The 24881-nt window shown below is 43.4% G+C and overlaps 2 protein-coding genes across 4 annotated transcripts; one reads left to right on the top strand and one right to left on the bottom strand.

Annotated features, from left to right (window-relative positions):
* The first annotated feature begins 10730 nt into the window (after nt 1–10730).
* Nucleotides 10731–12854, top strand: pla2g1b (phospholipase A2, group IB (pancreas)). The gene is made up of 4 exons (XM_028458029.1): nt 10731–10770; nt 10932–11088; nt 11170–11297; nt 12412–12854. Exons 1-4 carry the CDS (start codon nt 10731–10733, stop codon nt 12534–12536), a joined length of 450 nt encoding a protein of 149 aa, XP_028313830.1. The 3' UTR covers nt 12537–12854.
* A 521-nt stretch (nt 12855–13375) lies between these two features.
* Nucleotides 13376–23800, bottom strand: prkab1b (protein kinase, AMP-activated, beta 1 non-catalytic subunit, b). Of its 3 annotated transcripts, XM_028458442.1 has the most exons (8): nt 23491–23800; nt 21561–21708; nt 17540–17709; nt 17341–17434; nt 17136–17250; nt 16037–16170; nt 15874–15942; nt 13376–13808 (listed from the first exon to the last, which is right to left on the bottom strand). In XM_028458442.1, the coding sequence occupies exons 2-8, from the start codon at nt 21705–21707 to the stop codon at nt 13731–13733; spliced, it is 807 nt and encodes a 268-aa protein (XP_028314243.1). In that variant the 5' UTR covers nt 21708; nt 23491–23800; the 3' UTR covers nt 13376–13730. The 3 variants fall into 3 exon arrangements, with proteins under 3 accessions (XP_028314243.1, XP_028314241.1, XP_028314242.1); XM_028458440.1 differs by having other exon boundaries at nt 17136–17434; XM_028458441.1 differs by lacking the exon at nt 23491–23800 and adding an exon at nt 22980–23110 and having other exon boundaries at nt 17136–17434.
* Between the last annotated feature and the right edge of the window lie 1081 nt (nt 23801–24881).

Raw genomic sequence — 24881 nt, 5'->3', positions numbered from 1 at the left:
ATATAAACGTCAACAAGCTTGTTCACTCTTTTTATATTTCCAAGATCTTAAGTGTTTTAATAGTGTTTATATTATTAATATTACACAAATTAGAATTCGAAGAGGTGACCAGGCTTTTCTGCTGAAGCCACTTTAGGCTGATCTGAGCACTTTTAAAAACCAATGGGAGCAGCTCAGCAGCAGTGAAGAAGGTCTGCGTCGCAGTCTGTGAGTTAGTTTTCCCATTGTGTAGATTCCTTCAACAATTGACAGCTATTGGTCCTTTGTTGGTGGTTCTATCTTTCCCCAGTTCCTGGTAATAGCTTTTTTAGAAGCCACTAGAAGAATCTTAACCAGGTATAAATCGCTTCCCACTAAACTTTATTCAGATAATTTACAAAGATATAGTACATTGCTGCACATTGGAACCCCATAACCCATCACTTGTTGTAGCTCTGCACACACCATATCCCAAAATACAGTGATTTTATGACATTTCCAAAAGACATGTGAGTGGTCTACAGTAGTTTCCACAATCCGTCCAACATTTATGTTGTCTATTTAACTGTTTACTTTTCAGCTTTGGTGTATTAAAGAAATGCACCAGATTTTTCCAGGAGAACTCCATCCAGATACGCAAACAAGTGGATGTTTGGTGTGTCTTACACATATTTAGCCAATCTTCGTCTGTGATTTCTAAGTTAAACGCCTTCTCCCACTTTCTTTTTATATAATTGGCTGAGTTTTTATCAAGTGAGTTCAACCCACGATAAATTGCTGAAATGATTCTTGTGTTATTTTTCTTACATGCTTTCTTTAAGATTTGGATCATACTGTTCCCTTCTCGGGAGGGGTCAGCCTAGATTTCTTTTCTATAATAGTCACGTAACTGGAGGTATCTATTAAAGTCAGGTGTCCCCAGACCATGTTTTTTCTTTCAAATTCTGGAAACTCTCCAGCTGCCCTTCTCTTTCTAAGACAAACCAAGCTGATACTCCTTTGGCTGTCCACTGTTTAAATCCTTGATTGTATTGGGCCGGCTTGAAATTGCTATCATAAGCTACCCATTTTAAACTTTTGGAATCATTGTAACATTTATAGATTTTTAATATTTTAAACCATATTTCTAGAGTATGACCTGTTATTGGATCTATGTTAACAGATCTAACAGATGTATATATTTTATAGTCTATATTCAGTATCAAGATTTGCCTTTAACTTGCACATTCTTTATTTTTTCCTGGCTTTGGTATAACTGTGATTATTGCCTCTGCCCATGATGGAAGAATTTTGTTTTCTTTAAGAGTCCAATTGAATGACGCTTGGAGCACAGTTAAGAGCTCTTCTTTAAACATTTTGTACCATTCTGCAGGATAGCCATCGCTACCTGGGGATTTATTGTTTTTTAGCGAATTGACTGCTTTTTTTTTTTTTATCTCTTCAAGAGTGATATCTGCCATTAAGATATAATTTTGAGAGGTACCTATAATTCCAATTGATTTAAGAAGGCTTCCATTTCACTTTCATCTGCCACTAGTGGTTGTGTATAGGCTTTCATAGTATGTCTGGAATACTTTTTCTATATGTTCTGGGTCATAAGTGATCTTTTTGTTGACTGGGTCTCTAATTTTACGTATAGTGTTTTCTGCCTGTTGCTTTTTTATACGTTTTGCTAGTAATTTTGTGGATCTGGGGCCCATTTCATAATAACTTTGCTTTAGATATAAACATTTTTTTTTGTGTTTCATTTAATAGAATGTCATTAATTTTGGTTTTAGTTTCCAGAATTTGCTGATACACTCTATGTTCTTTAGCAATTTGATGTTTCTGCTCCAATTTCCTTAATCTTTCAATTTGGTTTGTGTATGTTGTTAATCTTGCTTTCTTTAGTGATGCCATTTTTGCTATAAGCCTTCCCCGAACAACCACCTTCAGAGTATGCCAGACAGTTGTTGGTTGAAATTCTCCATCATTGTTTTCATCTATATATTGTCTGATTTCCTTTTTCATGTCTTCGACTATTTCCTTGTTGTTTAACATTCCCACATTGATAGAACAGATTCATTTAACCGCCAATGTGCCAGTTAAATATGCATGCTTTGTGTGGCAAGAAATGAACAATTAGCATGTGTTAATCACATGATCATGCATTATCAAATTCTAGTTACCTTTTGTAGCCTTTCAAATACATTAACTAAAAACATCTTCTTTATATAACATTGTATTCATGTAAACTGAGATTTGAAGATGCAAGATACTGTTTTATTTCTTGATGTCAATCCTGTAGCTTCTCTCTCTCACTGTGCCGTGTCCCGGTTCGATCCGCTGTTTCTCACTCGCTGCCATCCTTGTGCTCCGAGGACTCTCCCTTCCTCTCGTCCATCGGTGTCATTCGGCATGTCCAGAGAGAATCCTCTTGTTCTCATATCTCGTATGGCCTCTTCAGCGTTATCATAACTTTTTACTTCTTCGTTCCAGTGGATTTGTATTTTTGTAAATGGGGTCTGGAGGCAGATGTTTTTCTCCCTTAGTGCCTTCTTTATACCCAGGTATGATCAACGTTTCTGAACAATCTCGGGTTGGTAATCGTGGTCAAACCTGATTATGTTTCCTCCCACTTTCATCTTCTTCTGCCACACCTTTTTCAGAATAATTTCTTTGGTTTCAAACTGTAGGAGGTTGATTACTACTGATCTCAGAGGGGCACCTGCGCTCCGTTTTAGTGGTGGGGTTCTGTGGGCACGCTGCATTTGCAGTTGTATTTCCTCAGGAAGCTCCAATTCTGTTCTCAATAGTTGGTCTACATAGTTCATCATTGAGCCTCCTTCGGATTCTTCTGGTACACCGAATATGCGGATGTTGTTTCTCCGTGACCTCGTCTCCTGCTCCGTTAATTTGTCTTGCATATGTCGGATCTGTTTAGTAGTTTCAGCAGAGCTCTGTTTGCATCGGTATTCCACTCCTCCAGCTCGGTTATACGGCCCTTGGGTTCGGTTAGCTTAGCCTTTTGGTCTTGTAACTCTTTGTTATTTTCTTGGAGTTTGTGGTCAATGTCTTCTCGAAGCGAAGTCAGTTCTTGTTTCATTTCACTCTTTAGGTTGTTCTTAAATATTTGCAGCTCCTCTCTGATGTTTTGGTGGAGGTCTTTTATGTCTCTGCTGATATTTGCTAGCCCCGCTCTGAGGTCCTCGGTGTGGTTTGAATCGGCTATCCACACAGTGTCGTCTCCAGGTTCGGCCTCACTTCGATCAGGAAGCGCTGCCATCATGGCCTGTTCCTGTGTTGATTTCTTGACTCTGCGGCTTTTACGTTCAGTATCTCCACTCATTACGAGATGTAAAGCATTTGTATATCGAGTTAACTAGTTTTAGTGGGGCTTTTTTAACCGACATCGAGGAGCTCCAAACAACGCAGCTGCTCACTTCGCCATTCTTGTTTAGTGCTGAGCAGTCATCATGTGTATTAAATATGAGGCAGCTTGAACTTTGTATATTAGACTTGTATGCATTTTTCTATATGGCATGCAAAATCTGAGAACGCAAAACATGATGGGTAATTTTCACATTGATTCTTGTTTAGGGCTTGACAGTCATCATGTGTATCAAATATGAGACTATTTGAACTTTGAATATGAGAGTTATATGCTGTTGCCCCTTGCATACGCATCTGGTTGGTCTCTGGGGCTGGGGCCCTGCGTGCTCCCCTGCCGCTCCTTCCTCCTGCTCCCTGTCCCCCTGTCTCGTCCTCCCCCCCTCCTCCTCCTTTGCTCTTGCGCCCGCCATCCTGTTGGGTTGGGTTTGGGGGGCTCCCGTTGGTCTGGGGCACTGGTGGGGGGGCTGTGGCTCCCGCCTGGGGGGCGGGCGGTGCCGTGCCGGGTGGGTTGGCTGGGGGGTGGTCTCGTTGGGGGGCCTGGGGTGGTGGGGTCCTTGGCTCCGGTCCGGGGGGATCCGGGGTGGGGGTGGCTTTGGGGGTGGCTGCTGCCCGGGGTCGGCGATTGCCTCCTGGGTCGCTGGGTGGCGGGGTGTGGCTGTGGGTTGCTCCGTCGGCCCTTGCGGGTCCTCGGCTTGGCTCTCTAGGGCGCGCCCTCGCCAGGGATGTCGCTTGCGCGACGAGCCAGGCGGGGCCCCCTCCGGGGCTTTTGTTTGACCGCAATGGCCGGGGTGTGGCCGTTACGGCTAGGGGTGGGGGGTGCTATGGGGCCTCCCCGGGGGTCGTGTTAAGTGGGTGTGCGGGGGCGCGGCGCGTGGCTCTTGGCCTGGTGGATCCGCGTCGGGATTGGCTGGTCTGCTGGCTGGGTGCACCGGGCGCCGTGGGCGCCATTCCGGGGCGGGGGCGTCACGGGGGTGGATCCGTGGTCTGGGTGTCCGGGGGCGTGCTCTCCTGTCATCTGCCCGGGGACCGGCCGCGGCGCGTGGCGACGCTGCGCAGCCTTGGGCGGGGCGGGGCTGGTGGCCTGGGGCCCGCTGTCGTCCGGGGTGTGCTGGCGTCGGGGGGGTGTCTCGCGCCGGTGCGTGGGTCGTCGGGGATCGCCTCCGTGGGGGGGGGGGGGGGGGGGCTCTACTGGCGCCGTTGGTGTGGGATGGCGGTACCGGGCTGGGGGTGCTTCGGTACTCGGGCTTGCCGGTCCGGTGGAGAGTCTGGCTGGCGGGGTGGCCCTGCTTGGCGGTAGATGGTGTCCTCTTTCGTCGGGGGGGCCGGGGCCGCCTCCCGGTGGAGAGTGTTATATCGTGGCGCCGGGTGGGCCTGTGCTGGCCCTGGTGCGGGCACGGGCCTCCCCCCTGCTCGGCCGCCCTCCTTGGCGGCGGGGGGGGCGTCGCTCTGGGCCGGCGTGCGGCGGGGGTCGCCCCCTGGAGCACCGGGGGATGGGGTTGGTGCCTGGCTGCGCCCGGGGGTGGGGGGTGCCGCCGTGCTCCGCGGGGCCGTCGCGGTCTGGGGGGGTGCCGTGGGGGGGTCTCCGGCCTTGCTGCTCCGGGGCCCGCAGTGCCGCTTGCCCGTCTGCACCATCTACCCTCTCGCGTGGCCCGCCATGCGGACGGGCCCGGCTCACACCAGACAGGCCTCCTACATGTACACTTCACCTCACTCCCAGCTGGTCTGGCTCATTCACAGAATGCACCACACACCCATACCCAACCCTTGGGGGGGCTGGATGGTGGGACTGGGGGTGGAGGGGGCCGCCACCTGTGTCACTATGTAGTGGCGTGGGGGCGGCACTCCCACCTCTAGTTACCATACTAATCCCTCCAATTTTAATCGCACCTCAACATGCCACCCCCCGGAGGGTGTACTCACCTACACCCTCCGGCCTATTACACCACATACACATATATCCACAGAGGCAGGATGGGGAGCACCGCTCCCCTCCTTCCCCCTTCTTTTAATTACACCCCATACATTCACTAAACACACACATTCACACAGGGGATAGGGAAGTGCCTCTCCATTGGGGAATGGAGAGGCACCATAACAGGGTGGTGGGTTGGTTCACATATTTGGGCCTCTCCGGTGGGGGCCTGGCTCCTCTGTTGGTGGCCGGGCCACTGCTTAGAGTAAAAATACATCAGGATGGTGCGGTCGGGCGTGGCGGTGGGTCTCGGGGGGGCTTTGCTGGGGTCTCTCCTTGCAGGGTCTTTCCGGGCGGTGTCGACCTGGTGGGGCGCGGGGGTGCTTCCTCCCCTTGGGTGTGGCTGGGTGCTTGTTTCGTCTCCTGGTGGCCTTGGGGGCAGGCCCCGCGGTGTGCGGACCCGGGGCGGCCTGCCTCGCCGGTTTGGGGGGTGGGTGTGCTGGGGGTGTGCTGGTGTCCTCGCCGGGGTTGGGGCGGGGTTGCTTGGCGCCTCGAAGTGATGCTGTTTACTGGGGGGCGGCGCTAGCTGTTCCGGTGGTGGAGGTTGCTGTCGGCCGCCTGGTGGGTCTGTCCTGCCGTTTGCGGACTGGTGGGTGGGTCCGGGGCATCTTTGGCTGGGGGCTGCTGTCCCGCACTTGATGTGTGCCATTGGGGTGCCTCCGTCCCCGCGGTGGGGGTCGCCGGTTGCTCACGGGCCGGTGGGGGGCGCTGCTCCGTGGCTGGCGCTGTCCGGGGGGCGGCGGGCCCTGGGCTGCTGGCCTTGGGCTGTCCGGGGCTGTGCGGTCCTGCTGGGCCGTGGCTGGGTCCTGGGCGGGGGTGGGGGGTGCGTCCCGGGGGGCTTGCCCTTGGGAGGTCCTGGTCCCGGGGGGTGCTCCTGGGGCCCGGGGTGCTTGGCCTGCTGGCCGGGCCGGTCCTGGCGGGGGTCTTTCGGGGCGGGTGGCGCGTGCCGCGCCCTTGCGTACCTACTGGTACGGCCCCTGCTTGGGCAGTGCCCCGTGAGGTAGGGTGTCGGGGGCCGGAATAGGGGGCCACATCCCGGCGGGGCGGTCTGGCTTGGCCCTTGGGGGGGGCCCTGGCTTTAAAAAAAAAAAAAACTGAAGCTTGTGGCGCGGGCGGCATCAGCGAAGGGTGATCTGGGGCGCCATGGGTGGCTAGGTTGGGGTGCCTGGGGGCCGGCGGGGGGACTCCCGGCGGCCCCCTGGTGCCTTATGCGGCTTGGGGTGTGGTCGTCCTCCCTGGGCGGGCTGCTCCTGGTGCTGCATCCATTCCGGGTTCTTCCGGCCTGGGGTCGGGCCCCTGCTGGCTCTGGGCTCGCCGGCGGGTGCCCGCTGGCTGCCTGTTCGGCGCGGCTCTGGTCGTCTGCTGGGCGTGGGCTTCGGCTCCTCCGCTGGGGCCTCGGGCAGGGAGTTCTCTGGGCCCTCCCCTCGGGGGGTTGGGCGCGGGGGTGGGGTGGGGGGGCCGATGGGGTGGGGGGTCTGGGGGTTGGGGGTGGGATCGGTGGCGTGGTGCGCTGGGTCCTTGGCTCCTTGGGGCTTTCTCGGGTGTGTATGGGGGGGGCGATGGCTGCCTCTCGGCTTGGGATCTTGGGGGCGTTCGGGGGGCTGCTTGGCCGTGGGGTGGTCGCCGGGGGCCCTTAGGCTGCCTGCTCTTGCTGCTGGCCTGACTGCTTCTTCGGGCCCGGGGGCGGCTCTTGGGTTTTGCAGTGGCGGTTCTTGGAAATACATTTGTCATGGATGCACTGGCCTTGGGCTGTGGGATAACACTCATACTGGGCTCAACCTTAGACACGTTGTTCCCAAATACCTGTTTTATGGAATTTCCACTCACCTCTTCCTCTGTTCACAGCCACCACCATTATTCCTAAACCGCACACTGGTCACCAAACTGGCTTGACAACACAACAATAAGCACAATATACACAACCACAATTTCACATCGCATCACTTAAAACCTAACAACTATTCCCCACCCATTCTATATCCTATCTTGTATCCCTCTTCCCTGTTAACTTCCCCACCCCCCTCCAATCCCTCACCTTGGTGTAACACTGCCCTCTCTCTTTTACATCCTCCCTTTAATAAAGTATTTCTTACCCTTCCCTAGGGAGGGCTGGTGACGGTCACAATTATGCAATGAAATAAATACATTTATTTAATTGCAATAATAAAATATGCATTGCTGTTAAAAGATTGCACTTCTTGTAGTGTTAACCTTCGACAGCATGTGCAGACAAGGTAAAAAAAAAAAAAAGAATATGAGAGTTATAGTGGTTTTTCTATTGTATCTATCATGTATCACTACTGGATCGATCTTGTAGAGCAACATGAGGGTCATTGAAATTGATTGGATGGATCAGACTTCAATTCCATCCCAACGTAAGAAAAATGCTTTATTTCGTCACTAGGGCTTCAGTTTACTGTCAAGAGAAATCTTTTATCCGAGCTTAACTAATCAAGATTTCAGATATCAAATGCTCTTTTCCACAGACCTGTTTAGGATCTTTTTCTCTTTCCCCTGCCATAAGCAAACCCAACATTAGGTCAAATAATAAAATGCCTTGCCCCTCAAACCATTAGATTGTAGATTGTATAACACTTTCTTTTTATGACACAAATATTGTTTGTTTAATAATAGCTTTGTTTTATAACCATGGCTAGCCTTTGTCTTAACTTTTTCATTGTCTTGGCCACAAGAGTTTTAATCAAATCAGAGAGCAGGCACATGCTAATCATTACACCTAGTTTGGAAAAAAAATAACCACAATTTTTATTAGCTTTTGTTTTATGGTAAATAGATTAAGTAAGAATATGCTTTATTTTATCCCACAATGGGGGAATTCACCTGTTACAACAGCCAAAGACACAAAGAGCAACCAAGAAAGTAAACTATAAACCAAAATGCAGAAAGGAAAATTAACATGAAAAAGAACAGATAATGTATTATCTATAGTTTAAAAAAAAAAGTATACTCAGTTATTAAACATTACCTGTAAAATAAATGGTTTTGATGTAGTATAATAAATATTGGGTTGAGTGGCTTTATTCGCAATGCTTTTGGATTAATTCTTGACTCGTATTACGGAGCAGGTAAGCCTCCTCTGGCCCATGCTGCTAATACACACAGTCACCAGAGGAAATGTTAAGTTTGCATTTGGTAATATCAGAGAGCACGGTGGAGGAAAACTAGGTTTAAAGCTACACAGCATTCTTTCCCAGCCTACAGTGGTAATAGAATTGTATCCTTTATTGATCATAATGTATACAGAAAAAATCTCTCAGGTGTAAAGATTAATGCTAAACCTCCAACTGCAAGGAGACTAATGTTCAATGTGGAAGTGATCATGGAGTTCATTGTTTCTCCTCTGTTCTTTGTTTCGAGGCAGTTTCTGGGATGAAGGTCAGCCAGACAACTAAGTCAGAGAGAACAGAGAAAATATATGGACAGCTTAATGATTCTTTAAAACAAAAACACAAGATGTGGAATGATGTTGACTGTAAAAAAAAGTACAGGTATATGAATCCACTGCCTGAAGAGCCAATGTGTGAACAGTTAATGTTTCATATTTTTAGGTTTGAATCTAAATGATCTGCCTGTGAGTGATTTATGGAAAATAAAATGACACTTGCCCTGAGTTAAACTTTATTTATTTTTTTCCTTAGCTGATCAGGACAAGTTTTCCTGGTTAACTTACAAAGCTCTCAAAAAGAACCTGACACCTTAATTTAATCAAATTGACAACTTTTATTTAGGCTTAGTTTTAAATACAGGCTAACATGTTAGGACAGAACCGCTGCCTTTATGTCAAGAGAAGCTACTAGTTGCAGTTTGGGAATCTTTGGTGTACGATGTTTGATGTCTGGGAATATAAACTTCCTGGTATATAAACCAGTGGTGTATTGCTGCAGTAGCACCTCACTAACAGGGTGTTCTTATCAAAAGGCCAGAAACGTTATTTCAGACTGTCAGACAAATTCTTACACAGTTTAAGGAGTGTTTCTCTGTACATACCTTGTTGACCTAAAACCATATCATATTAGCTATTACACTAACATTCATTTATTCATTGCAAGGAGCTAGAGAACGATTGATTCATTTAATGCAAAACATGAATGGATCCACAGGTACGGTTTATCTGTACATGAAATTCCAGCGAGTGTGTTCAATACATACCTGTCAAGTATCCCGTTTTGGCCAGGAAACTCTCGTATTTTACCCCTCTTTCCCACCATCTTCCCGTATTCGTTCGTAGTGGGTGCCAGAAAATTTCCCTTATTTTCAAATCCAAAACTTGACAGGTATGGTTCAACATCATGTCAGCAGAACTCTACTGGAGACTCTTTGAAGCTCTTATGTCATTCATTGCTTACTTTTGCACGCCTCATGGCTGTATTGCAGCTGGAAATGTTGAGAACTGCAGCAGGTGCTGGTTATTTATTAAACTGGGTTTCAGAAAGTTATTTGAAGTTTCTGTGTATAATCTGACTCTACTAAGAGTTTGCAAGTGACAGAAAAATAAATAAAATCGAACCCTAATAGTGAGATATCCTCCATCTATCCCAGAGGTTACCAAAACCTTTTGAGCTGTACGGATAAAACAGAAATGAAGTGACTCCCTGGCATAATATAACTACACTTACAAATCACTGATACAGAACAAGAAATCATTGATTATTGTATCTGTAAATTATATGCAATCTGTTTATTACAACTGAGTCCAATCAGAGGTTTCATTAAATAATTCACAGCAGATTCATAAGCACATCTTACTGAAACACAGTCCCCTTCACCTATGGTTTTAAGATAAATTGAAAAGTAAACATACTAAATGATATGCATGTAGCCTATTTACAGTGTTAATATCAATAAAAATTGATATCTTGATAAGGTCGTTGGAAATTTTGGCAACCTAAAAACAGCCCAAACTACAGTTTGGGAAATGCAAGCCTAATCTGAGTGAGGTAAATGGAGGAATCTCAAATAAAATAATTAATAACAGCTAACAACAGTGTCCGACATCTCTGTCATATTGCTGTGCATAAGATTAAACTTTTATCCTTCCACAACTGACAGTCCTCCCCAACAATTGTGGCTTTGAATAGTGCTCAAGATAAATTAAAATTAAAGTGCCTTTACTTTGAGAAATACTAAAATTGTATTATAAGGACCAAACATCTCTTAAGCCTAAGGACCTCATTAAAATTATTGACATAGAGTGTAAATAATGCTTAAACTGTAAAGCCTAATCTGAAAAAGTAACTGTGTAAAAATAGACCAAAAAAGCTGCATTTTAAATGTGCTGGGTGTACAGAGTTCCCGCCCCTTTGTTTCCATCTCATCTGCTGGTTTTCTCACCTCCTGGACTATAAAAAGAAAGGGAGTTCACCTTCAGGCTGTCCTGCCTTTAACCATGAATCTGACAACTCCTCTGGTGCTGCTATTTCTTACTGGTAAGTCTAGAAGTTCTCAGGATAACCCATTCAAATTTGTTGAGTGAGTAAGTTTTTCTTTATTCAGTTTATTCTCCCTATATTTCTAAAGATCTTATAGTTACTGTATGTCTTATCTTATCTGTGTCAAATGCATGAATACCACCCCATGTTTACTTCAGTCCATGCAGCCAATGGCGCTCCGTCACCGAATGCCTTGTGGCACTTTGGGTTGATGATCAACTGCGCCCAGCCTGGAATTAACCCTCTGATCTACAACAATTACGGCTGCTGGTGCGGCTTGGGTGGACAGGGAACGCCTCTGGATGAACTGGACACGTAAGGAGAAGAATTCATCAATTTGGCTTTTGTGACCTAAATAAAAGTTTATTAAAAACGTGCCCTCTCTTTTTCCTATAGGTGCTGCAAAGTTCACGATAAATGCTACGAGGCAAGCAGAAAAGTTCCAGAATGTTCGGGTCTTGTAGAACTCCCTTATATCATTGAATATGATTTCACCTGCTCCAACAAACAAGTGACCTGCTCAGGTGACGTTAACAATCAAACACAGTCAGAATTACAATTTATATATATTTTATAATGCTTTTCTTCAGGAATGCATTAAACAAAAATCAAAGTGTAATTGATCAAATCTAGGGAAAGAAAATCTGAAAATGGAAAATAGGATTGTAAATGTCTGAAATGGTAGAAGAAAAAAACAATATAAGCTGAGTCATACCAACTTTTGTGTTTGTAATTTGAATGCTTTACAGTTGAACACCAAACTTAGGGGTGGATTCACTAAAGGTTTAGGGGTATTAAAACATGTACAAATGTAACTCCACACGCTAATAAGGGGTACAAACTCCAGGGAATCAGGACTGCCAGCATTCAGTGTGTCACAATGTGCCCACAATCCATTTAGCGCGTTTCCCTCTGATGAATATGTAATGTAGGCAGATCTCACAAGGGGAGGGGGAAATGCAAATAAATTTATGCAGTGGACGCCATGCAATTCATCAAGACAGGAACTGTTTGAGGTGACCATTTCTGCATCGGAAAATAGTATGACCCAGAGGCAGGTGCAAACTCACACGCAGAGATCAGTTGCAGTGAATGTTGACAAAATACACAGCAAAGATGGGAAAAAAATGTTCCAGTTATTCTTTATAATTCAGTATAAGAAATAAATTTAAATAAATAAAATAAAAACAACAAATTCTTTTGTCACGTTGATGGCAAGGAGTGCCAGCGCCAACATTAGGTTTTTAAGTTTATTAAACAACATTTTTATTTGTTTATCTTATTTTCTACATTATTGAATGTTTGTGCAGCAGACAGAGAAGCCCACCTGCCTCCAATTGAACTTCTTCAAATGTCATTTTGTGCTTCTGTGCACTCACCTCTCCACGTTGAACGGGCAAAATGTACATTTAAATAGGGTAATCTCAACCACTTCTACACGTGCACCTATTTGTGCCGCAATGTTAATGAATTCCCAACAGCAGGTAAGGAAACAGCACCACCGAAGGATTTAGGGACACACTTGGTTTACTACCCTTTATTTCAGATCTTAGTGAATCCACCCCCAAATAACAGGAGAGTTTCTAATTTCAAGACATGTTTAATCACTCATTTGCTGACTCAGCTTTGTTTTTACAGCTGCCAACAATAGTTGCCAGGCTGCTGTGTGTGAGTGTGATCGTGTGGCTGCTCACTGCTTTGCAAGAGCCCAATACAACCACGGCAATAAGGATGTGGATCCCGATGTCAGCTGTGCCAACTGAGTCATGATGGGGAAAGAATGGTTGAAAACAAAACAAAGAAACATCCTGTAAAATGTTTTTTTGTAATTGAATAGAAGAAGTTTGATTAACAAAAACCTATTCGGATTAAATAAAAACAGTATGTCTTGCCTCCGACCCGGTGGCAAGACAGCCCAATACAAACTCACTGTCGTCGCAGCAACAGGAACGCACACACACTCGTAACCCAGCCCTCCGTCAGGCAGTACACACAAATATCCATCCATCTATCTATCAATCTATCCATCCATCCATTTTCAGATCCGCTTTGTCAGCACACAAACAATACATCACACACATTTCCCCACATTATTCATTTATTTTACTTGTCTCTTTTCCTCATACTGTTCACATGGTCACATATGTGTGAAAGCACCCTTAGTGTCACTGTTGTATTAGGATTTTTCAGTGATCAGTTGCTACCGTCTTGGGAGAGCAAGCTGTGGGGTGGGGCAGGCGGTGGGGAGTGAGGAGTTTTTACAGTGACATAACCAAAAGGAACCTTTAGGGGAAGCTCTAAGCCCAAGTTACTTAGTTCTGCTTTTATTCTTGAGTTTGAAATGAAGATGGTTAAAAACTGGAAGCCTATACCGTTACTGGTATTCTGAGCAAGCTGGGATTGAGTTTTCTCTAAACAGGTAAAAAGGTATACGGACTTAATCTAATAATAACTTTAATGAACCGCAGTCTATTAATTATTTGGCATCATCAGCCCTATTAATCTTCAGGAAGCTCCTGTTGGAAGCCTGAAGACACTGATGTCCATTGACATTACTTTTTAAAAAGTGAACAGTGGAATGCCAATGAATGAGTGAAAGGAGTTTTATAGAAATTACTTTATTGAGCTCACAACTAATCATTCTTGTAACATATATCAAGTCATCTCAAATCCAATGAGTTTGCAGTCAAATAAAAAGTTTCAAAACTTCCTTTTTGATTTCTCTTTTAGATTCTGCTCCAACATTCACAAATATACATTGCATCAAGTATTATCCAAAGCATAATTCCCTAAAAGAGATACCACTTTTTCAAATTTTTAGATTATTGAGCGAGAAAAAAAAAAATTCTAATAATGTTTAAGAGATAATTAAGACCACTTTTCATAATAATCAAAGTAGCAGCTGTGTACAACAAATGTTAAGTCTTCAAAACAAAATGCATCATCACGCCTCTGGGTTATATTGGCTTGTAGAGTAGAGTGGTTACGTACTTCTTTTTGTATCGGTGTGTTGCACTGAGAACCATGACTCCGTCCTGAAACACAAGGAAACAAAGAGCACTGCAATTTAGAGGTCAAATTTTCAGTAAATAATATCAATTAAGGTTAAGATTAATACAATTGCTATTGTATTTTAAATACAAAATACAATAAACAGGAACCGATTACCTGAGAAATCTATATTTGTATGCATTTTCTGGGTAACGTCACTAGTGTTTTAAGAGAATAGATGTGATCCCTCCTTTGTATGTATATCATTTGTAAATATTGTTTGTACACTGTAAATATCTCTGTAAATAAAAGAAAAATTTAAAAAAAGACCGCTCTGAGTCTGTGAGGAATAAACAAACAAAGAAAGTGTTCCCTCCTTTGGCTCCTATAACTGGTGGCAGCGCCTGCACAGTTGATCTCCCATTGCTTTACCGTCTCTGCCTCCTTTAAAGCCAAAATAATTCCTAATGGGAATTTTGGAGTTTGGTTTTTTGAGCAAAATTAGTGATGCCACAGATGACGACACCGCCGCGGCAGACTCACCGCTCGGGCACGGTGCTTCTGCCATGTGGTGTCTCGTGTTTGTGAATGTAAGCCATGCACGCGTCCAGGCGAGACATAACTTTAGCTTGTTTGTTTTGAAACGAGTATCAGTGGAAGCGGAGCGGACTTGATTGAGTTCTTTCTTGCTGACACACGAACAGCCAATCAGCTAACAGACGGTCGGACCCAGTGTGCGTTAACAGCCAATCATATCTCCGGACGTCACCAGTTACAGGCAAACAACCAATCATTCGGCAGCTGTGTAGTTCGGTTGCAGTAGTTGCCATGTTGGTTTGTTTTCAAGTTTCAAGATGAAAAAAAAGCTCCAGTTGTGTGTGTGTATGTGCATGCACGCGATCAGCCGCGCACTTGCACATACTGTATCTCCTCCGCTAATCACTGTCTCACACACGCAATCAGCCATGCGCATGCACCCATCCGTCACTCACAGTCACATTCACGCACATTTCTCCACTGCGGGATGAATAAAGAATATCCATCTATCTGCTGTAATTCATCCATTTCTTTTATTTGTTTCCTCTACTAACACCTCCAATTCTGCTGCTTCACATTTTTATTTTTGCTTCCGCGCACTCATATTCACCCTCCATATTCAACACAACACGTACAAAACACTCATTTAAATGAGGGTGGTCTGCACCAGTTCTGCAGGTGCACTAATCATTGCTGCAATCTTAGTGAATTCCACGCAGCAGATGAGGAAACTGCTTCACTAAAGGATTTAGGGAAGCAACTGATTTACCACCCTTTATTTCAGATCTTAGTGAATTCGCCCCTCTGTGTCCTACTGACTGGCACCGATAAATGTGCTTTTTATTGTGGGTCTTTGATGAAGGAAGCAGCTGTGTTTGGTGTTTTGCATTTTCAAAATATTTTTCCTCATTGTAATTTTTTAAATATATTTGAATCAAACTCAGTTTTTAAGTGTTACTGTTTCAATAATATTTTGTATTTCAATACAAACAATCTGCAGCAGAGCTGAAGTCAGCTGTTTAAAATATTTTTAAATCCAAATTAAAGTCACTCTTTCTCTACTGCGTATGACTGAGAGGGAGATTTTTACTGCTGTTTTTAAATGTTTTTACTACTGATTTAATGTTCTTATTTATTTTAAAACTGTTGAATGTTTTCTGATGGACTTTCTAATCATGTAAAGCACAATGAATTGAATATAAATACATTTGACTTGCCTTAATATTATACAAATATTGAATAATAATTACATAATTTTAATAGTAATAATAATTGCACTAATGTATATAATATTACAATCTAATTATTTACAATTATAACCCCCCGCCAACACAGTAGATCGTGAATAACTGTCAGTGGTTAAAAGTAGCTCACGAGTCAAAAAAGGTTGTGCACTCCTGCCTCAGGTAGTTGGCACAAAAATATGATAATGTAGTGCATGAGAATTAGGACACAGCTTAATCTCATTCATTCAAACATTTACTCAGCTGTTCGTGTTCATATCATCATGGTATATGAAGCATTTTTTTTCACAATAGTAATAAGTTTATTTTTTCCTCTCAAATATTTTACCTTGATGGACAGGGCATACAGGTGATTGAGCATCACATGGTTTGGCTCTGGAAGCAGTGTTGGATCACACTGAGAGAGAAGCAAAGCCAAGATGTATTTAAATGTTCTGCATGGAGGCATTATTTAAACCCTCATGTAGAACTAAAGAGAAGTGTGCATTTACCGAGACACCCGTATCCTTGTTGAGCAGGACCTGCAGCAGGTGCGGAGGTAAAAAGGGAGGATGTTTGAATTTGTCTTCTGATTTGATCACATAAGTTTCCTGTTGATAGGGACCTGGAGGGGAACTGGACAAGTCTGGAAGGGAAAAATACAATTAGGGACAAGCTCATCTTAATGCTGTAAAAGCCTTTTAAAAAGCCTTTGTAAAGTTAGGTCACTGGTTCAAGTGTTTATGTAAAGCGAGTGTCTTACCATTGACTGAACCCTTCTTACACTCTATTATAGTACGCTCCATGTTTAGTAGGTATAGGTAACACATAACCGGTGAACTCTAAAAAAATCAAAGTGCATCATGGTATCATCAGTTTAAGAGGGTCTGTTTTTTTGTTTGAGTAATTGACTAAGTACTTATTGTCATGGTAATAGGCTTGAATTTAGCATCAATATTTCTTCTTGTAGCACTATGGTTGAACTGCTCACATTACTGTTACAAATGTGTCTACCACTGATGTGTGGTCAGGGGAGGGAGGAGAGGGAGTTTCACGCCTCATCATGGAAAGATTGACAAAAACAACCAATATCATATGAATCAAACATTTTTCTAATAACATTCATTTTACACATAATTTCAATTTTTTTTCTTTTTCATTAATAATAATTCCAAAATTGTGTCCTTTTTTATGAACATTGAAAATGTATTAAGCAAGAATTAACAAGTACATGTTTACATTATCATTTATAGTCCAACATTTTAATGCACTGTAGGCTCATTTTTTCAATAAATAAAAAATCTGTCTGGAAAGCTTTTGTAGGACAGTCTGAAGATGTGCTTTACCAAGTGTCATGTCAATTTAACAAAAATACGCAGGATACCAAAAGGTTCCTGGCAGCTTATGCTGCCTGGCCCCTAATAAATAGTGGAGTCAATTATAGAAACAACTTCTATCATGATACTGATGGGTAAACTCCTTTGTACAATTTATTTGGGCCTTGAGATCAAAAAGGTTTAGGACCTCTGATTTAAAACAGGTGGGTGGATGCGACTACTCGCATGTGATTCTTGACGTGAGAATTTCTGTTTAAATATGATATGCTCTCACCTGAGATATCTGCTGAATCCTCAGAGTCAATCCTAAGGGCATCAAACACTTCAAAGTCTGTTCTTTTCACCTGTATGACGTTATTGACCGTTCCCGTTTTAGAAGTGACCACAGGCTTAATGGGCAGAAGGAAGAAAAAAAGACCAAACAATTGAATAATGAGGAAAAGAATGATGTGGACTAAAAATAAAATTCCATCACTCACTCCTGCTGGATCCAAGACCCACTGACCGTCAACACAGAACTTGTACTGATGCTCCCCCTCAGGCAGGTCCATGATAGCCACAAAGTTTTTCTGACTAAGTTCAAGAAAATACACAAACAAGAACTCACACTTAGAGTCACAGTTACAGTACAAACAGCACAAATCTCAAAATAAGTTTTGAAGAATCAAATCAATATACCTCCTGTTTAGTGGGATCTTAGTGGCCCAGTTGTTGAAGGAGCCAGAAACGAAAACTTCTTTTGCTGCTCCCGACCAGCGGAACACGGTCGGTCTTGCTTGTGTTGGAGTTTTGCCGTCGCTGTCAAGGTCACGCTGCCAGGCCAGAAACTCCTGCATTTCCGGTGATGCCTTAAAATTGGGAAGTTTGAGCATGGTTGACACGTTTACTGTTTAGAAGTGTGTAAATAACACAATATAACTAAGTCGATGACACTTCTGGGAAATCAACCAGTCTAGTTACTGTTAGAAGCAACACTGATTTTAAATCAATATCACCCCTGCTATGGTGCTAATGGAACAAACAACAGGTAAAAAATGAGAGGGCATTAGCAAGACAACCCCTATAAAAAAAAATGGTTGTGCAGGTGGTGACAACAGACCGTTTCTCTGTCCTCATCTCATCCTTTCTGGCAGATTTTTGGTCACTTATTATGCCAATTATCACCAGTACAGGTAACATGAGGCTGTGTCTACAACAAACAGCAGTTGCTCAGGTAGTGCAGCTCATCCAGGGTGGAAAATCAATGCACACTCTGGTAAGAAGGTTTGCTGTGTCTGTAAGCAGTGACACAGTGTGAAGAGCATAAAAGAGATACCAGGAGGCGTATAGGGGGCCGTAGACAGACAACAATGCAGCAGCAGGACCTGATCCTTAGTGCAAGGAGGAACTGGAGGAGCATTGTCAGAGCCCCACACAATGACCTCCAGCAGGCCACTGTGCTTGTTTCCAATCAAACTGTCAAACAGATTCCATAAGGGTGGGAAGAGGGCCGGACGTTCACAAATAGGGCCTGTGTTTGCCAGATAACACCGAAGTTAGCAGCTTTGCAAGTGACACCTTGTGCTTTTCACAAATGAGAGCAGGCTCACACTGAGTATGTGACAGAGTCTGGAGATACCGTGTAGAATGTTCTGCTACCTGCAACATCCTCTAGCATTACTGGTTTGGTAGTGGGTCAGTGACGGTCTGGGAAAACATTTCTTTGATAGGCCACATAGCCCTCCATGTTCTAGCCAGAGGAACCCTGGTTGCCATTAGGTACTGGGATGCAGGGCTTGACTTTAACACCAACCAACAGTCTAAATGCCGGTGAATTTCAGCAGTGGCAAGCAACACAGCTACTCCAACTAGCCACTATGTGGGGTTGAATTTTATCTATATATTTATTTATAGTTTTCACAAATGGCATCTGAAATAATAAACCAAATGCGGTGTGTGGGCCGGGGCCGGTCTGCCGCGCCGGTGTGGGTGCTGGGGTTGGGGCTGCATGGCGGGAGCCCCCGGGAGTTCCCAGTGCCCTGGGGTCCGGCAGGCTCGGCCTACTGGCTGAGCCGGTCTTGGTGGGGGTCTTCCGGGGAGGGCAGCGCTGGCCGTGCCCTTGCATGCCTGTGGGTGAGGCATGGGGTGGCCCCTGCTTAGGCGTTAGTGTATGACAGTCTGACTGGGGCCCTTGGGGGGTCCTGACTTTGAGGTCGGTGGCAGGGTCCTCGGCTCCTTGAGGGGTGTGTGTGTGTGGGGGGCGGTGGCTGCCTCTCGGCCTGGGGTGTCTGGGGGGGCTTCATCGGTCATGGGGGTGTGGCCTGGGGCTCCTTGGCCCCTGCTCTCTCTGCTGGCCTGGCTGCATCTTCGGGCTCAAGATGGCGCTTGGGTTCGCAGAAACAGTTCTTACACAAACATTGGTCATGGAGGCACTGGCATGTGGCATAAACTTGTACTGGGCTTAGCCTTAGACATCTTGATCCCAAATACCAGTTTCAGGTATAACTACTCACTCCTTCTCTCTGTTCACTGCTTTGTTACCCGCCTCAATTTCTCCACACTTGTCACCAGACTGGCTTGGTTACATAACACAATAAGCACAATATGCACAACTATAACATCTCATCTCACTTCAAAACAGTCAACTCTTCCCCACCCCTTCCCTTTCCCCTCACCTAGATGTAACACTGCCCATTTTCCTACCCTGACTCCCTCTTCCCTGTTCCCTTCCCCTTGGTGTAACACTGCTCTCTCTTTTTATATCCTCCCTTTAATAAAGTGTTTCTTACCCTTCCTTAGGGAGGACTGGTGATGGTCACAATTATGCAATAAAATGAATTCATTTATTTAATTGCAATAACAAAACATGCATTGCTGTCTTAAAAAGATTGCACTTCTTGTCGTGTTGACCTTCGACAGCATGTGCAGACCATGTGCAGACAAAGTAGAAAAAAAGATCTACAATATTTTATATATACACAAAAGACTTGTTTCTCACAAATATTGTTCACAAATCTGTGTTAGTGAGCACATATCCTTTGCAGAGATAATCCATCCCACCTCACAGGTGTGGCATATTAAGATGCTGATTAGACAGCATGATTATTGCATTGGTGTGCCTTAGGCTGGCAACAATAAAAGGCCACTTTAAAAATATTCAGTTTAATCCCACATCACAATGCCACAGATGTCACAAGTTCTGAGCAAATTGCATGCTCCCATTCTTATGGTTTCTCGACCATAAGCCATCTCCAAAGGCGTTTCAAAGAACTTGGCAGTACATACCACCAGCCTCACAACCGCAGACCACTGAGCTGCCATGCAAGGCGCTAGTCGACCACTGGGAGAAACTTAGGGTTCAGTGTCTTGCCCAAGGACATTTCGACGCATAGACAGGTATAGACTGGGATCGAACCCCCAACTGCTGATGTCAAAGTTGTGGATCGAGTGGCCCATGGTGGTGGTGGGGTTATGGTATGAAGAGGAGTGGATCAACATTCCACAGGCCACAAACAACAACTTGATTAACTCAATGCAAAGGAGTGGTGTTGCACTGCGTGAGGCAAATGGTGGTCATACCAGATACTGACTGGTTTTCTGACACCCCAATAAAGCAAAACTGCACATTTCAGGGTGGCCTTTTATTGTGGCTACCCTGAGGCACACCTGTGCAATAATCATGCTGTCTAATCAGCATCTTGGTATGCCACACCGGTGACGTGGAATGGATTATTAAGTGCTCACTAATACAGATTTAGACAGATTTGTTTGAAATAGGTCTTTTGAGTATATAGAAAATGTTTTCGATGCGAGCAAAAACAAAAGTGTTGCGTTTATATTTTTGTTCAGTGTAGATTGAATGCTTGTAACTTCCTAATGCTATAACAAGGCTGCATTTTGTAAAAGTGATTGACTTCTCAGAAATGTAAAATCAATGACTGGCCCACTGCTTTTGTTATTTCTTATATTTCAACATATGAGTCAGAAGTCGAGCTGATTAAAAATATTGACTTAATCGATCTTGAATTGAGTTCATTGAAATTTTCCAAAATCAATTCATAGGTGAAAATGTCATTCAATATGCTTGCCTTTGATGGTTAAATTATCTTTCCATTATCAGATTCATTTCACACCCACAACAGGCATAATACAAATAAATAACAATTGTGAAATATTTAAAGATCTGCAGTAGGGCTGGGCAAAAAATCGATTTAATCGATTAACCGAATTTGTAGATAAGCGATTTTTATTTTGCAAATTCGAGTTAAAAAAAATAATTAATTTTTTTAAATTTTTTTTTCCCACCACAGTTTTTTCGGACTTTTTCACGTTCCGATGTGAGCCAGCCCCCTCTTTGTCTACATTTGTTTACCCTTTGAGTAGACTATATGTGTGCCACAGATATGTTCAATTTTTTATTCGCACTATGCTGAGATGCTAAGGGAAGAGTTTATTATTTTTTTTAATTGTAATGTTAACTGATTTCTTAATCAGGAATTTCAAGCTACTGTGAAGTTGCTGTTGCACTTTTGCTTAAACCTAGGTTAAAGCTTAAAATTGTTGAATGACAGAGCCTCATTCACTTTTTATTTTGGGATTGTTCTATGCATTTTATCTCTTGAGGACAATCACAGCAATAAAGTAGCACTTTTGACAATATATCTGATGTCTGCAGTAATTTTTAATTGCATTAAAAAAATTCATAAATCGAAGAGAGTACCTTTGGATCTTCTCTATGGAATACATCTACGTCCTCTGCGCTGTCCATCATGATGTTGGGACGAGCTTCCTTTCCTCCCTGCTGTCCATCCCTATAGGACCTGTCTCCTTGTCCCCCACTGGACCTGTCACTGCTGCTGTTTCCCATCCTAGTGTGGTCAAACATCAACAGAACTACATTTAAAACCTTGCCAGCTGTTCCAGTAGTGGAAAAAGTACTCAAATGAATAAGTGATTCTGGTAAAACATGATTTTCTTTGAATGCCACATTTGAACTTCTTGTTACTGCAAACCGCTAGTCGACATTCAACATAGCAGCACACAAATGTAATTTTGATACACATTTCTCCCCAAACCATCCTTTAAACAATGATGTTTCTAAAATACCTTTACATAAGAGAAAGAAAATCTCAAAGCTTTTAAATAAACAACATACCGTTTAGAATGTATTTGCTTTGATTAGCTGTTTTTGACAGAAAAAGTGCCTGCCTTAAAAATGGCTTTTACCAACCTCACTTCACAAACAATAAATACATCTATTCCTAAAGTTAAATTACTAAATGGAGAACTAAATAATCCATCAAGGCATCTTTAAAAATGCAGTTTAACGGAAAACTGCAATTAATGATGTTTCTGAGTAAACCAAATAAAGTCTGTTCAACATCTTTCAATTTATTTATTTTTTTCAAGTTTTTCAAGTAAGTGAAAGTTGAAGATATTTTCCCTTTTTTATTTATTTAATCAACTAAATAAGTCTTTTTGTCATATATGTACAGGTACATACACAAAATTTGTTCCCTGCATTTAAAGGTGCAGTCTGCAACTCATATAAAAGTGACTTTTTGTCATATTTGCTAAAGCTGTCAATATGTAAGGACAGCTTTACATCAAACTAGTAGTTTGTGTGAAAAAAAACATGTTAACTGAGTCCCCCCTGCTGCCTTTGGTAGATTGCCAGAATGCACCGCGACCGAGCAAAAAGAACCAATCAGAGCCAGGATTGTGTTTGATGGACTGTCTGACAGCTGTTGCTCACAGTCCCCGCCCCTTTCCTGGAGCTGTAGCACCATCTTTTTTTACAGTGTATGGTCTGGAGGGGTAGAACATGGAATTAGCAACTTTTCAGCTTGAAAGGTAATTACTGCTGCTTGATTTACATTATGTTTGTAATTGTTACACTAGAACTCTGTAGTGCATGTGTTGTTCATGTGCGCGCAGCAGCCTCCGTGTGGGTACTGTAAGTGGCACTGTGTTGTTGCTGCTGCTGCTGAGGTGTGGGCACTTAGAGAGAGAGAAGCGCTGCAGTAATATGCTTTTAACAGAGCATGTTATATTACTGTGATGTCGCTGTCGGACTAACGTTAGCTTGTTAGCTCCTCTGAGGAGGGGGAGAGGGGGATCTGAGAGTTGCGGACTGCACCTTTAAGGGACTTGCTCAACATCCCACAGTGATGGCATGAGTGAGACTCCAACCGACGACAGGCCGTGAAGGTGCTGTCTTCCTCTGAGGTCAAAGAGTAAAGGGGTCGCCTGCTTGGTTATCGGATTCATCTATAATATATACAATTTGATTAACAAAGCTGTTGGTTTCAGAGGCCAGGCAGAACATCTGCTAAATTCTTTGTAATACCTGAGTAAACAGATCCAAACACTTTCTGAGCTCAACAGCACATTTGCTCATGTGTACCAAATACAGTTTAAAAAAATAAACAAAAAACTAACGAGTGTTATTAAATTGCAGGTGCAAAGTCAGACCATTCCTAAAATTAATTTGTAACACTGTGGGACATGTTTTTGTGGCTCTCTTTGGGCATCCAACCAGAAGCATCAATAACTAGTTCTTTCATTTTCTGATGCCACATATTAGACTCACTGGACTCTGTTCAAACTATTCAAAGGTGAATTTAATGATCAGTTATACAGAAACCTACCCAAAACGTGTCAGGTGAGCGCAGAATTGGAGAAACTTCTCAAATGGACGTCCTTGGTTCACGGTGCATTTGTTGGACCTTACGAAATTTTACTCTCTTTGGTCGCTGTGGGGCTTTGTCCTCTAGAAAACCTTTTAAAGTATGTTTTTAAAGCAGACTAGTGAGCAGCTCTTCTGGTTGCACAAGGACTTTGTGTTGTTATGTCCTGTATCGTTGTCTTTCTTCAGCCGCGGAGCGCCGTCAAAGTTCGACGCTTTCTCCGTTTGGTGGAAACTCGAGCGCAGTGAACGCACCACTTCCGCCTCCAGTCCTGTCGGCGGAACCTTAACTGTTTGTTAACCTGCTGGAAACAAATGTGAGAAAACTGGCTTTACTCACAGACCTCTATAGAAAACATAGCAACAACAACAATAAACGAACAATAATTAAATACACACACATAATAGGCTTTGAAGCTCGCTTCCATTATTGAACTCCCTCAGTGTCAAACATGTGACATGTGGCCCAAATACAGCCATAGTAAGATTATGTTTGGTTTGTGACAGAAACTATTGCTTCAGGACTCAGAAGTTTATTAGATTAATAGAACAAGAGGGGTATCAAACTCATTCCTTTGGCGATTGTCTCTCTTATTAGCCAAAGCATGCATTTAAATTCATCTTAAAAATTAAAACACTACTACATAGTAAATAACTTCACATCTGTTATAACCTTGCTGAAGCACTCTGCAGGCTGAATAGTTTATCAGTATACAGTATTTATAACAGTTAGATTTGCCCAATAAAAAATGCAATAATGCCCAACTCGTGCAATGGTCAATCACAATTGAAGCAAGCCAATTTATACCTTCACATTTACTTTGCAATACATTATATTGGTTTATGAGTGAGGGTGCAGGAGGCATCCGTTTGTCCGATTTTGACAATTAAGATGTCAAACTGTTCAGAAAATTCCTGACTAGTATGCTATCACTTTTGTGATTTGCAACTTTTCAACTGTTTTGAATTATTGCCTGTGCAACTTTTTGCTCCCATCCACTTACATTGGAAATGTCAACCTTTTCAACTTTGAAGCCCTTAATCACCAGCCATTCTTTAACTGATTCAAACCACTCATCCTTCAATATCTTCAGCTACTACCTCCAACCCATTTCAACTTTTTCAACCAATTCAAACATTTTTCCAACTTTCAACTTTTTTTCAACCATTCAACCTTTAACATCAGCTGTCTGGTCACTTTCAGCTAAGAGCTTCAACCTTTTTCAACCTGTGTGGCGTTTGCATGTTCTCTCAGATTTCTCTCATTTTAAACCTTCAACTTAGAACTTCAGCTGTTCAGCCATTCCTTCACTGATTTCAACCTTTAACATCAGCTGTCTGTTCACTTTCAGC

This window comes from Gouania willdenowi, chromosome 9, assembly GCF_900634775.1.
Source record: "Gouania willdenowi chromosome 9, fGouWil2.1, whole genome shotgun sequence".
Classification (NCBI taxonomy): domain Eukaryota; kingdom Metazoa; phylum Chordata; class Actinopteri; order Blenniiformes; family Gobiesocidae; genus Gouania; species Gouania willdenowi.
The sequence above is the reverse complement of the archived record's forward strand: the minus strand, read 5'-3'. Positions and strand labels throughout refer to the sequence as shown.

Coding starts and splice junctions, on each gene's coding strand:
- pla2g1b (XM_028458029.1), top strand. CDS start 10,731: ATGAATCTGACAACTCCTCTGGTGCTGCTATTTCTTACTG. Junction 10,771..10,931: donor GGTGCTGCTATTTCTTACTG/GTAAGTCTAGAA, acceptor TGTTTACTTCAG/TCCATGCAGCCAATGGCGCT. Junction 11,298..12,411: donor CAAACAAGTGACCTGCTCAG/GTGACGTTAACA, acceptor TTGTTTTTACAG/CTGCCAACAATAGTTGCCAG.
- prkab1b (XM_028458440.1), bottom strand. CDS start 21,707: ATGGGAAACAGCAGCAGTGACAGGTCCAGTGGGGGACAAGGAGACAGG. Junction 16,171..17,135: donor GGATTCAGCAGATATCTCAG/GTGAGAGCATAT, acceptor TTTCCCTTCCAG/ACTTGTCCAGTTCCCCTCCA. Junction 15,943..16,036: donor ACAAGGATACGGGTGTCTCG/GTAAATGCACAC, acceptor CTTCTCTCTCAG/TGTGATCCAACACTGCTTCC.